We start from the raw sequence: 14,769 nt of genomic DNA, 5'->3' as shown, positions 1-14,769 counted from the left end.
AGTTTGAAATGGCTACGCAAAGTTGTATCGGTTCACAGTCATAATGACATTAGTTTACCTATAAAAAGTCATCATTGCGAAGCGAGAGATAAAATTTTGTAAGATATTCATAATCATTGCTTACCACACCATCATACGTCATCAAGCCGGGGACTATGGACGATCCCTGGACGGATCAAAAACGAGCTAGGACATAATCTCTAAGACAAAGTGTATTCCGGAATTCTCGGTCTGAACATTTCATCCTTCCAGGCTTCATGCTCGGGGGGATTATGTACATCCCAAAATTTTTAGTTCAGTCGAGATACCTCTCTCTCTCTCTCTCTCTCACACACACACACACACACACAGTGTTAGTCTAGATGGTGAAATCGGAGATGCAAGAATATCCTTAACCAACAAAGGGTCGAGTTGTTTCCCGTGTGCCATAGTTGTGCAGGATACTGAAGTATAACACCTAGCTCAGTCCCTGATAGAGATTGGATATCATGTGCTCAGAGTCGCGCATATATAGCTCAGCCCTTGGTAGACTTCTGGTAGCCGAGTTGGTAGCCCAACGTAACGGTTAAGAGACAATCCTAAGATCGCATAGAGGTTATGAAAGTGATTGTGGAGCCGTTAAAGAGCATCAATAACAGCAGACGTTATCTCACGCATTTAAGAATGAGAGATGAAGAGGCGTCTCATTATGGTCAGAGGGTTAAAACACATAATATATAAAAGACAACCAAGCAAATAGGAAGGTATCTGAAAAACAAAATACAAAATACACTGATAATAAACACACTTTCTTACATTTGCAACTTCACCTGACTAGCATCAAGGAGGTTATCCAAAATGTGTTTTTTGAATGTTAAGGAAACACAAGAAAGAGAGTTTGAATTGGATTTCAAAATTAAAATTCGATAATAAAAAAATACAATAAATAATATGCTTAGAGTATATTTACACACTATTCATATATTATTTATTAAATATTTAAATATTAACAAATGTGTAACTAGAAAATGGAAACTTATAGTCCCAATTTATAATTGAGAAAAAAATATGAAACAATTAATGTTACCACTCTTTTGGGTAAGCTTAAAAAACTTTAGTACAAGCTCAACATGTTATCTAAACATAAAAAAAAAAGGTAAGAAATAAGCAACTCAACATAGAAGCTTTGAAGCAAAAACATATCGACAAAGATTAAAAAAACAGAGAAGTTTGACATAAAGAAAATTTAAATTAGGGGTACATGTTGAATAAGGGCGTATAAAATCATTTCGGCCTAATAAAAAAACTACTGATTAAATCAAATCAAATTGAAATCGTAAAAATTAACATTTGGTTTAGACGTGTTTGAACAATTTTTTAACCAAACCATACGATTTGGTTTAGTTTACGGTTTGTATTTTACAGATCGAATCAAATCGAACCAAACCGCATTATGATACAACTCAAAGTTCACGTAACTCACATCCAACCAAAACTCAAACTTATTATATCTTAACCTTACGATTACAAATGATTTTTTCTTTCTCACACTTAAAATTTCAGTTTAAGTCTTTTCAAATTTTTTCTAGCGGTATCACGCATTCTTTTCATCTCCTTTTTCATGAACATACCGCATCTTCTTCTCTAGTCTCTCATCTTTTATGTTATTTCTTTTTTATCTTATTTTTATTTTATTGTTCGCTCTTCTAATTACATTTTTAATGCACTTTTTCTTTTATAATCTCACATTTCTTCTCCTCTTACTTTTTAATCTTCTCTGATCTTTCGTTCCTATATATTTTTTGATTATAATATTTTTATATTGTTTTATGTTAATATTTTTTATTTTTTAATTTTTTTTAATCTTTTTTTTATTTTTATTGTTGTTTAACAAATGTTATTATGAGAAAATAGACTAAACATAAACACAATATTTCAAGAGTATTGAAAATTTGTTCAACAATGGAGTCATGGTTAGCCTACATGGTAATGACATAATTCTTTTTAAAGCACACAATTTGTTGAATTCAATAGCACTCAAAAGATAGGGTAAGAGTTTCTTGTAGATTAGAGACATTAGTTTTAAACTCAATCTTGAATATGCATTAGCAATGTTAAATTTTTTAAAAGAGAACTTATCGTTTGTTGTAGTTCTTCTCGACTCGAGAGTTTTGTGTCTTCAATTGCACGCAAAAAATATATAATTTATACTTAAAAAAATATATCACACAGATTCTCTTCGTTTACATGGACACATTCACCCATTCGAATATTAAAGAGTTTAAACTTAAATCTTATATTTTAAAATATAGTTCAAAAATTAAAAATCATATTTTTAATTCATCAAATCTCAAATTGAACATCATTGATGCATCAAATGCGTATATAAGTATACCCCAAAAAAAACATTCCACAATATATCAATATAGAGATGGAAGGATAAAAAAGCCAGCACATCATAATGTAACATTGTAATGGATTGATGAGTGGAGAAGCTTTAATATGCTCTTCAAGATTTGACATGTGTCCACTGTCTTCCTTCTCTCTCACTACACAAACACTCTCTACTACTCCAAAACTCACCTAAAAAAAACTTTCCCTTAAATTATTGTCACTATCTCTTTTCAAACCATTTTCACATTCTCACCTATAAATAACATTAACACTTTCATATTCTTTAATTAATTACAAAAATACAATTTTTTTATGTCATCTTTCTCATCCTTTAGCCATCCACACTTCACTCAGGTATGCATATCATAATCACCCTATATTATATTCATATATTATTCAATCAAAGAAAACAACATAACTGAGCTGTTACCATTTAATGGGTCAAGATTATAAAAGTAAGCAAAAAAACAAACAACTATGTCTTTTTTATTTTATTTTAAGGTTAATTAATGATGCTATGTTACTTTTTCCCATTTCATGGGTTTCAGGTGTCAATGTGAGAAGAAGCAACAAGAGAGAGAAGGGAAAAGATAGTTGGAGAAGTGAAGGAACCAGACCCTACACCGTTGACAAAATTAGGTAGTAGTAGTCACTAGTGACACTTTTTTTGTTACTTGTTTGTTTTGGTTTTTCTCTTTTTCTTATACTTTCTTTCATTCATTGATTGATTTGATTTTGTAATATTAATAATAATGATGACTATTGAGATTGCTAGTCTGTGATGTGTTGCCTCAGATCCAGGCAAGTTACAGTGGAAAAAAGGTGTTATCTTTTTAAGGTTTTCTTGTGATTCTTGAGATTTTTGTACTTTTTATGGTTTTTTCTCATGACTTGTCTGTTCTTTCTTGTGTTTGCAGATAAGGGTTGTTGTTTGTTATTGTTGTTGTGGTTTTTTTCATCCCTTTTTAAATTTCTCTCTTTTTAATTGGTGGGTTTAGTTTTCTTTAGTGCAATTTGTTTTCATGTATATAAAGTTTGTATTTTTGCATGTTTTCAGGTTGTTTCCATTGTTCTTCCTATAGGTGACAAAGGTAGACAGAAGAGGGTTGTGGCAATAGCTTTTTATGGTGAAAATTTCTTGAAATGGAAGTTTGGATCCATTGTTGTTGACCAGATCTGATTACTTCAATTCAATCTTGTAGCTGGTTCATACTTCGTATATTGGTTGAATTTCGGTTCGTATTTTGTTATATAGGGTCTCCTTAGGAATGGAATATGTTACTTTTCAGATTTTAGAATCCTTTTCAATGAGAAAAAGATGTGATCAATTAGTTGAAACATGAAGGGTTTTGCGATATCGAAGGGGTGGGAGGTTAACTTTTTGTTTTATCTAGATAGGGATTTCAATGGAAGAATTGTTGTATGTGGTTACAGTGCCATTGAGAGTAGGTAACTTCGTCTGCGATAACTCGGTCATAGTTATACACATGGATGTATCCAGATTTAAAGTAATGGAAGATGCAGGGTCGTTGTCTAATTCTGTAAGTAAGGTTTCCACCGAGACAGTTGTAGGTTCGGACTATAGCCGTAATGTTGAAATAGGTGTCACAGAAGTCACGGCACCAGAATTGGATAGGGAAGGAGAAGTTCCTTTGGTGGAAATGATATCCCAAAATAAAAGTGATTTGGTTTCTAGTGATGTAGCGTTGGTTCCAGAAAGCGAGGAGGATGATTCGTTATCATTGGAAGGTGAACAGTTTATTGATAGCTCGTGTTCTCTATCGGTTGTCAGTGAGAATAGTAGTATAGGTGGAGAAGAGTTTGTTGCTTCTGATGCTACTTCAGAAGTTGGAACACCACGTTCGGTATATGTAGAGAAGATTGTCGGTCCTGTCAATATTGTTGCTCACGCCGCTGATTTGGGGGAGTCGAATGTTGACACGGATATTGTGAGTGAATCCCTTACCGTGGCTGTGAGTCTTGACCAAGAGATTGGAGTTGAGTCGGACCTAAAACCTACTACGGTTGTTGTTGATCATCAGATGCCTCAGGAAGAGGGAACGAGTGTAACCGTTGTCCGGAGTGTTTTTGAATTGGATTATACCCCATTATGGGGATTCATATCGCTATGTGGAAGAAGACCTGAAATGGAAGACGCATTTGCAACTGTTCCTCAATTCTTGAAAATTCCTATTCAGATGTTGATTGGTGATCGAGTACCTGACGGAATAAACCGATGTTTTAGGCCGCAGATGACTCATTTCTTTGGAGTATATGATGGCCATGGAGGCTCTCAGGTAAAATTAGTTATCTTGTGTTGGTTGATTTTAGCTTTTTATCAGTTTCCCTTCAAGTAGAGCTTGTTTTTCCTGATTCAGGTGGCAAATTATTGTCGTGAACGCCTTCATTTGGCATTGGCTGAGGAAATAGAACTTGTCAAGGAAGGTTTAATCAATGGAAGTACCGTGGATAGTTGCCAAGATCAGTGGAACAAAGCATTCACCAACTGTTTCTTAAAGGTTGATGCTGAAATTGGAGGAACGGCCAATAATGAAGCTGTTGCGCCAGAAACGGTTGGTTCCACTGCAGTAGTTGCTCTAATATGTTCATCTCATATCATAGTTGCAAATTGTGGTGATTCAAGAGCCGTTCTTTGTCGGGGCAAAGAACCAATGGCGTTATCAGTGGACCATAAAGTAAGCTGCTTCTATAATGTTTTTGATCTCGTTTAGAAATTTAAACTAATAATTGGTGTTTTTATTACTTTTTTTTGTTTTTGTTTTGAAATGCTAGCCAAACCGAGAAGATGAATATGCTAGAATTGAAGCAGCCGGAGGAAAAGTGATACAATGGAATGGTCATCGTGTATTCGGTGTTCTTGCAATGTCAAGGTCTATCGGTATGTCTTTGTAATCATAAACTTTACTTTATTTGGGTTTTATCTGGCTAGTTCCTATGAAGTACAAACTCCGACTCCGACACACACATGCATGGGCATGTCAACATTGCTGACACAAAAAACACAGAATATGGACAACAACACATGTCTGACACAGGGACACGCCGAGTGATAGATGTGTCTGTTCTTCATATGTTGTGCTTCATAGGTTGTATCTTTGATTGGTAGTCCTTTGGGCAATTAGTTAGAGGGTGTGAGTTGAGAAGATTTAGAACATCTCATTGGTTACCAATGCTATCTAAATATTTTTGATGATGGAAACTTTATAGTCATACTGAATAGATGATGTAACAATTTCGGCTTAATTTGGCTGTGATTTTCAGGTGACAGATATTTGAAACCGTGGATTATCCCAGAACCAGAAGTTCAATTCATTCCACGTGCAAAAGAAGACGAATGTCTCATTCTAGCCAGCGACGGTCTATGGGATGTGATGACAAATGAAGAGATCTGTGACTTGGCTCGAAAACGAATACTTCTTTGGTACAAGAAAAACAGCTCAGAACTACCATCAGAAAGGGGGGAGACGAGTGACCCCGCAGCTCAAGCTGCAGCAGAGTTCCTCTCAAATCGTGCTCTTCAGAAAGGAAGCAAAGACAACATAACCGTGATAGTCGTGGATCTGAAACCTCAACGAAAGTATAAGAACAAGACATGATGATTCCAAGGTTGTGGGAAGATTATTATTGTACTATAGAAGCATAATATAATCGTCCAATATAGTTTTTCGCCCATTAATTTTTCACAAGGGCATTCATCTTCTGATCTGTACTATAATACATCTTACATAGAACTCAACTAATTAAGAGTCTACATATCCAATGCATTGGATTGGAGCTATGTAAATTTAGCTGCTTATTGTAGGGATGATATCCAATTCCTTTGACATCTTTTTAGCTTATTGTATTCATTATTGTGCCTCCAAGTACAAAGGCTTTGTGAGGCATTTACTTGAATATTATTGTAGCATGTGTGTTTATAAAGCAGTAACCAATTTGTAAGTGGTTTTTAGTTTTATATTAAACTGTAGCGTGTTTGTTTATTACCAATTCATCTCACTTTTAATTTTGTTGGAGAGAGGAGCTTGGTCTATGTATGTTTTTTTTTGTGGTGGATTTGTATCACTATCAATGACAATGGCCAATGTTGAGCCGGAGGAACAAAAAATCTTAAGTCTTAAAAGCAAAATTTGAGACGAGACCCATACAAATCCTCAGCAAAACTCAACATTTTATTTACGAACTAGTTTATAAAATAATACTTCTTCCGTCTCATAATAATAAGGGTCCTATTTGCACTTTTTCGTTTTAAAATAAATGTCTCTTTAGAATATTAATAATAAGTGTCCTATTTGCACTTTTTCAATGTTTTAAAATAAATGTCTCTTTAGAATATTAATATAACATTTATATTTTTTTTCACAACTATATCCCTATTCGTTAACTTTCATGTTTTTCAACCACCCTACTAGTACTACCTATAATAAATAAGAGATATTTTAGTAAATGAGGTTAATTTTATCATTAAAACCAATACATTTAATCATTTTCTTAAAACCTGATTAGACACTTAATATGAGATGGAGGGAGTAGACAAGAAAATTTTACATTGTACCCCTACATTTATCCTCATACCCCTACATTTTACGAAAAATGTCAATTTTGTCCTTGTGTATTTTTAATTAATTTATCATTTTATTGTTTTAACTTTTATTTTGCATACCGGGAGACTTTACAAAAGAGTTCCGGTGTGTATTTTTTTTAGATTTTTTAAGTTTTATTTTGTGTTCCGGAAGACTTTGCAAAAGAGTTTCAGAAGTCATTTTTAACTTTTATTTTGCATACCGGAAGACTTTGCAAAAGAGTTTCAGAAGTCATTTTTAACTTTTATTTTGCATACCGGAAGACTTTGCAAAAGAGTTTCGTATGCATTTTTTTTTAGATTTTTCAAGTTTTATTTTGTGTACCGGAAGACTTTTGAAAAGAGTTCGGGTAGTTATTTTTAACTTTTATTTTGCATACCGGAAGACTTTACAAAAGAATTTCGGTATGCTTTTTTTTTAGGTTTTTCAAGTTTTATTTTGTGTCCGGGAGACTTTGCCAAAGAGTTTTTATATGTATTTTTAACTTTTATTTTACATACCGGAACACTTTGCAAAAGAGTTCCGGTTTGCATGCGTAGGGCTGCAATTTTATGATTTTGTATATAAATTTTAAAAACTAAAATAATAAAGTAGTTAAAAATATCAAAGGGTAAAAATAGTATTTTTTTTAAATTGTAGGGGTATAATGCTAATTATAGGGGTGCAAAGTAAATTTTTCAGTAGACAACTAGAATAAAACCCGGACAACATTAAAACGAACTGCACAGAGCTCAAATTAGACACTTAATATGAGATGGAGGGAGTAGACAACTAGAATAAAACCTGGGCAACATTAAAACGAACTGCGCAAAGCTCAAATTAGACACTTAATGTAAGATGGAGGGAGTAGACAACTAGAATAAAACCTGGGCAACATTAAAACACGTGTTGTGCGCGGTTAAATTAATTTTTATTTATTTTGTAATAATTTAAATGTATGCTTAAATTGTCAATTTTTAGTTATATGATTAGAGTTGTCAAAATGGTCTGGTCTATCGAGCTGACTCATAAGTCTAATAATTTAGCGCGGGTCGGATCAAGCGGACTTCGAGTTGTTCCATTAAAAATAAAGATATGATTGGGGTTTTCAAGTGATAAAGATAAGTAAAAGATGATGAAGATATATTTTCAAGATGATGTGATCAAGGAAATGGTTGTGAGATGAAGAGAGAATTTGATAAATATAGATGATAATATTAAGTTACTTTGTACTTTTACATGAATATTTTTCTGGTATATATATATATATATATATATATATATATATATATATATATATATATATATAGGGAGCATATCAAGTGAGAGCATTTTTAAATGAGAGATGAGAGGAACAAATATCAACCATTGAATTCATCAAGAGTGAGAAATTAATAGTCACATTAATGCATTGACATTCTCTCTCTTGATGAATCCAATAGTTTATATTTATTCCTCTCATCTCTCATTATAAAATGCTCTCACTTGATATGCTCCATATATATATATATATATATATATATATATATATATATATATATATATATATATATATATATATATATATATATATATATATATATATATATATATATATATATATATATATATGAATGTTGATTTGATGAATATTTTAAACATCACTTAACTAAGTTTACGGTGACTCTTTACTTATGTTAGTAGCTTTTATCTATTACATCCTTTTTAATAAAATTAAAACTATAATATTGAAATACGGACCGACCTAGTCCATTGGACTGCACGTGCCTTTGGGAAAACATGTCGGACTCATTTTCTGTAGTTCATTAAATAATCGGGTAGAGCAGGACCAACTCATTTAAACACTTTAATCCACCAGAACGAAGCGAGTTGGGCCGGACCGACCTATTTGACAGTTCTATGTAAGATGAAGAAAATTTATTTTGTATTCCTGCAATTATATCTATATTCCTATATGAAAAAATTTAGACCGAAATATCCTCGTATAAATAGTACATATTTTAAATTTTTCATTTTTTTCCTCACATTTAAAAAAAAAATTGAAACACTCGGAACACTTTTTCAAAGTCTTCCGATTTAAAAAAAACATATCGAAACACTTAAAAAAAGAGTTCCGGTAATTTTCAAGTTATTAAAAGTAGGGTTAGAAATTGCATACTGAAACACTTATTTTAAGTGTTCAGGTGGTTTTTTTTTTAATTCTAAACTTTATGCAACAAGTTAAAACCGTCGCCTAAAGTGAATGACAAATAAAATAAAACCGTAGTGTATTTGAAAAGAATCACCTTAGGCAACCGTACTGTATTTGAAAAGAATCACCTTAGGCAACGTTTTTACTATATTGGCTAATATCTTTAGGCAACCATTAAATTAAATAGAATAATATATATATATATATATATATATATATATATATATATATATATATATATATATATATATATATATATATATATATATATATATATATATATATATATATATATATATATATATATATATATATATATATGGATACGATCAAATAACACCAAGGTGTCAAAGTTTAATTTGACACCAAATCTCAACCGTAAAAATAATTGATCAAACGGTGATACTAAATGTAATACAATAATAATAAAAAATCTTTAGCATATTTTAAAATAAATGGTGGATATTATGTGCGAATCTTTTTTTTCTCTCTTCTCCATTATTCAAATAAATGATGTAGGAGGGAGAAAACAAGATTCACACATAATCTCCACCATTTATTTTAAAATCTAATTGTTCAGATTCATTCTCACATTCTCATATAAAGAAGGCATTCTCATATGATATGCTCTATATATAAGGGCATATCTTATGAAAATGAGTAAGTTATATGAGAATGTGAGAATAAATCAGAACTATTAGATTTTAAAATAAATGGTGGAGATTATGTGTCATTGTTTTTTCTCTCTCCTCCATAATTTATTTTAATAATGGAGGAGAGGGAAAAAAAGATTGACACATAATCTCTATCATTTATTTTAAAATTTAATGGTTCAGATTCATTCTCATGTTATCATACAAAAATGTCATTCTAATATAATACGTCTGCTATATATATATATATATATATGTGTGTGTGTGTGTGTGTGTGTGTGTGTGTGTGTGTGTGTGTGTGTGTGTGTGTGTGTGTGTGTGTGTGTGTGTGTGTGTGTGTGTGTGTGTGTGTGTGTGTGTGTGTGTGTGTGTGTGTGTGTGTGTGTGTGTGTGTGTGTGTGTGTGTGTGTGTGTGAAATTGTTTCCGCCCTTGTTAAGATTCGAACTGATGACATTGTGGTTTATACTATTGAAAAGTGAAGACGAGTTTTGAGAGGTGTCATATATGAATATTTGTGATATGCCACAAATGAAGCTAAAATATTAACATAAGAATGCGCGCTTCAGATTTAATATATTATAAATAGATACAAAAATGATTATAGGAAATTACATCTTAAGTGTGATCTGTCCTTGTTAAATTATGGCATTTGGGTAGCATTCGTGGCAGTTTCCAATACTTTCAATGTGTTGAGTATAAAGGGGGTGTATTTAGTTGCACATAATTTAGAGATATGACATGTGCAGTGTTTATAAAATTTTCATAATCTTCACCTTATAAGTCTGTTTTCTAAAGTTGAATTATGTTCAAATCACAATTCTGAGATGATATAAGAGCCAGGTTCAAAATCTGTTAGTGTGTTGTTGGAGCGATAGAGCGGCAAGCAAAATATTGGAAGTATTTCAGATTTTATCGTATCCACAGGGATCAGTGCGAGGGAAAGAATGTCGTTCAACATTTTCCGTGTTTCTGACCTTGGGTTAAAATGAAATAAAAATAAGACATATAAATAGGAAAATAAATACATTCTTCGAAGAGATTAACCTATCAAGCATAAATATACACTAACTCGTCACAAACTTAAACCTATCGATCAGTTGCACTCAACCTACAAAACTCGTCATTATCATCATCTCTCACGTCAATGTCCATTTCTGAAACACCTACGAGACAAATCACAACTAAGGTTATCTCTAATGCAAAGTTGCGAGAACATTTATATTCTCGAGTCGGCGATCTCTCGCGCACAACTCGATTACGGAAGCATTAAATTTAGACACACAAGTGACTATCAGCTCTGAATCTATCTCTAGAATCCATAAACTAACAAAAGCCTATCCCTTATCAGAATCTGTTAGGTATATCTCTACAGCAACATAAATCCTAACTTAAATGCAAAAAGATTAAGGAAGACAACAATAACGATTTGTAAAGCAAGTTTTATACAACGCCATGAGCGATAAATATACATAAGTTTAGAGAAAATATACAAACAAACCCAACACAAGAAAAATACACAAAGAGGAAGAGAGATAAACCAAACATCTTGCAGGTTGTCTTCCTTAATCCACCTCCAATCATTCAAAATGTTATTTTCTAAGCTAATCTACCAAAGAAATAAATTGATGGAGTTGGGAGAAAAAAAACCCCAAAACCATAACCTAAAAATCTGACTGAATCTATTTATACAAAACTAAAAAACACATACCACGCTAATCCCGCTCAAGCGTGCTAAGTGTGCTGCTCTTTATTTATCAAACTAACCTAGAGTGTGCTAAGCGCAAAAATATCTACCAAAATTGGTTCCTCAACTTCCAGGGTGCACTAAGCACGCACAGACCACACTTAGCCAAATCCGTAACACTTTTGTTCTTCCAAAATCGCATCTTTGAAGCTTTATTTGATCTGAATGCTCTATGCTTCAACCATGCGATAAATCCTACAAAAAATGGGATAAAAATATTATCGATACAATATCAACACAAAAACATAATTATACTACTATTCACATAAAAGTTGGATTATATAGTCTCGAAGATATGGTATTGGTATAAGTTCAGCCAACACAATCAAAGGAAAGGGAATGCTCATTTTGACTTATTGTCAAATATTTGTTTCTTGTTTGGTTAGATCTCTCTATTCCTTAGATTTTACTTTATGCTTTAGGATAGTCCATTCATCTCTTTCCCATCTTCTTCCATTTTCAAAATCTTCTCCCTTTTTCAAAACATTGTTGTTTTTCTAAACTTAAAACCTTTTGCAATAAACTTTGACTTTGTCAAGTGATCGTAAGAACCTTTTTTTTAATAAATGATACAAAATACTTAAGCATACTTCAAACCCTTTCAACAATCATACAAAAAACTCATTCAAATTCTTTTTCCATTTGGCTTTTCACTTTAAACCTTTTCTCAAAACGATTAGACACGAGTCATCTTCATAATTGAGATGTAATTCTTTTATCCTTATAGTATTGATTTGAAAAATGTTGACTTTTTCCACTTGAGATAGTTAGTGGAATACCTGTTGATCTCTATCCAAGCCGAATGTAACGCCCCATACTGCTTTCAAACACGAGTCTTTTCAGCATGATTTTTCCTCACTCATACTCTTTCCGGGAAACTTCCCAGAAGGTCGCCCATCCTAGAATTGCTTCAAGTCAAGCATGCTTAACTATGGAGTTCTAATGGAACAGGCTACTGAAAAGAAAATGCATCTTGTTGGTATAGGTAATACATATCAATCCTTATAATACATCTTTCAACCATGCGGTGTCTTCCCTGCACAGCCTCAAGATCCCTCTCATTTTGATGTGCCGACCACTCCTCACCATTTCGAGGTTTCTTGGAAAAGACAACCAAGAAACATTTGGGGCTTGAGAAGATATAAAAACTCTGCATAGATAATAAAACATAAATTAACATGCTTCACGTACACATTATGACAAATTCATGATGATAAATTTACCTAAAAAATCCTAATTAGCAAAGTGCATTTTTGCTTCCATTTCCTCATCCAATAGGTATATACAACTTCTATAACCTCCTAGGAAATAACTAAGTTTGGTAATACAAGAGTTGTAATGCTGCATTCGCAATGTTTGTAACGCTGCAGTTGCAACGGCGACAATCACAATTGTAATATCGATATCATAATTATTGTAATACCTCAACCACAATTGTAGTTCTGCTCCTGCAATGAAAGATATCAATGAAAAGATAATTATCACATGGATTGCTACAACTTGCATTATAAATGTGAAAATCAATGTTAGCTTCAGAAGAACGCAAAGTATTTATCACCTAAATTGATCAACCATAAACCAATGAGCAATTACCTGAATCCCAATATAAGGGTACAAAGTTTGTCCTTTCCGAATATGGGGTCAAGACTAATAACAACGAAGGTATACAGATGATTAGACTACAGATACATACATCAGGTTGACATGAGAAGTCAGTATTCTTAGCAAGTCCAAAGAAAGACATCAATCTTGAGACATGGTTGGCAGATAAACTATATTAATAACTAATATGAAAACTAATACCAATGAAAAAATGAAGCAACAAATTAGAAAATAAACCCTGGGAAGTAAAAATAGCTGAACCACACTACTATACTTGATTTTGGAATCATTAACTTGTCCTTAAAGCCGCACGAATGACGTGTAACTCGACACTGTATTGTCCTTTGCACAATAATACAAATTTATAATATTATCATTCAGCAACACAAACATAACCTGAAAATTTTCATTAAGGATGCCAATTGATACAAATTATCATTCAACATCAAGAAATATCACATAAGTTACAAGACACACTTCAAACACATATCCATTGTAGTCACGTTTCTGAATCCTCTATTGTTGGTATGCGACATGTTTCAGTATCCGACACTGACATATCAAGTATATTCAATCACTTATATTTCCTCAAATTGATACTCATGTGTATATATATATATATATATATATATATATATATATATATATATATATATATATATATATATATATATATATTTGTGTTGGTATCGTATATGAGATTCATTATCAATTTATGCGGAAACTTAATCCTTACCATATAGAGGTCAAGGTATTCAAGTTGCAAATAAATTTTTCCCAATGCATTTGGCACATCTCTAGGACGATGATTTGAACAACTAAAAACAATAAATAAAGCAGAGGATTCATGTTAATAAATACAACCTTAAACTAACATTTTTACTTTGTAATTGAGCAACATGATGAGTTAATTTTTTTACAGAAACAATACATTAGAGTTTCTAATAGGGACATAACTTCTCTTCAGTATCATCGAAAGGTTCAGTAAGCCTATCAACAAATTATGAAAAATTAAGTTTAGAATTAGGGAAAAGCATCACAAATTATGAACTAATGATTTATCTTATTGCATCCATAACATCCTGGATTTCAGATTTCATAAGTTCAGATCCTACTCGCTTTAATCCACTACTGCCAGCATCAGTACATACCAAAATTATGAGCAGATGGAACAAAGAATGTCCTTATTTGTTATGAAGAGGAAGAACGTTATAGATCGGCTGTTAATGTCGTTAAGAAGGCAAAGCAAGATACAGAGTGAAGAACGAAATATTGAAAACAAGAAGGCGATGATGTAGTAGAGAAAGAGAAGTAATTGTTAAAGATGAAGATATTCTTGAAGAATTGCAATCGATGGAAGAGACAGGGAGAAGACGGAAGAGAGAGAGGAAGTTTTTGAAAACATGAAACTGGATGGATTGTGGTTGATGAATGAGAGAGTGTTTTGTGAAGAAAAAGTGAAATCGTTTAGCCTAAGGGTGTGTTTGGTTCGAGGTAAATGGATGGGGAGGGGAGGGGAGGGGAGGGAAAATTTTTAATTAATTATGTTTGGTTCAAATTTAAGGAGGGGGAGGGAGGGGAGGGGAGCAAAATCCCTCCAAACCCCACTTTTTGCGTTCCTCCGA

The 14,769-nt window shown here is 32.5% G+C and overlaps 1 protein-coding gene across 5 annotated transcripts; it reads left to right on the top strand.

The window, feature by feature from the left end:
• Window positions 1–2,545: 2,545 nt before the first annotated feature.
• Window positions 2,546–6,381, top strand: LOC131596367 (protein phosphatase 2C 53-like). Of its 5 annotated transcripts, none has more exons than XM_058868999.1 (6): window positions 2,546–2,727; window positions 2,922–3,012; window positions 3,431–4,670; window positions 4,752–5,069; window positions 5,167–5,272; window positions 5,656–6,381. In XM_058868999.1, exons 3-6 carry the CDS (start codon window positions 3,780–3,782, stop codon window positions 5,988–5,990), a joined length of 1,650 nt encoding a protein of 549 aa, XP_058724982.1. In that variant the 5' UTR covers window positions 2,546–2,727; window positions 2,922–3,012; window positions 3,431–3,779; the 3' UTR covers window positions 5,991–6,381. The 5 variants fall into 5 exon arrangements, with proteins under 5 accessions (XP_058724982.1, XP_058724983.1, XP_058724985.1 ...); XM_058869000.1 differs by lacking the exon at window positions 2,546–2,727 and adding an exon at window positions 2,772–2,828; XM_058869002.1 differs by lacking the exons at window positions 2,546–2,727; window positions 2,922–3,012 and adding an exon at window positions 3,034–3,211.
• Window positions 6,382–14,769: the final 8,388 nt, after the last annotated feature.

Source organism: Vicia villosa, linkage group LG4 (genome assembly GCF_029867415.1).
Source record: "Vicia villosa cultivar HV-30 ecotype Madison, WI linkage group LG4, Vvil1.0, whole genome shotgun sequence".
NCBI lineage: Eukaryota > Viridiplantae > Streptophyta > Magnoliopsida > Fabales > Fabaceae > Vicia > Vicia villosa.
The sequence above is the reverse complement of the archived record's forward strand: the minus strand, read 5'-3'. Positions and strand labels throughout refer to the sequence as shown.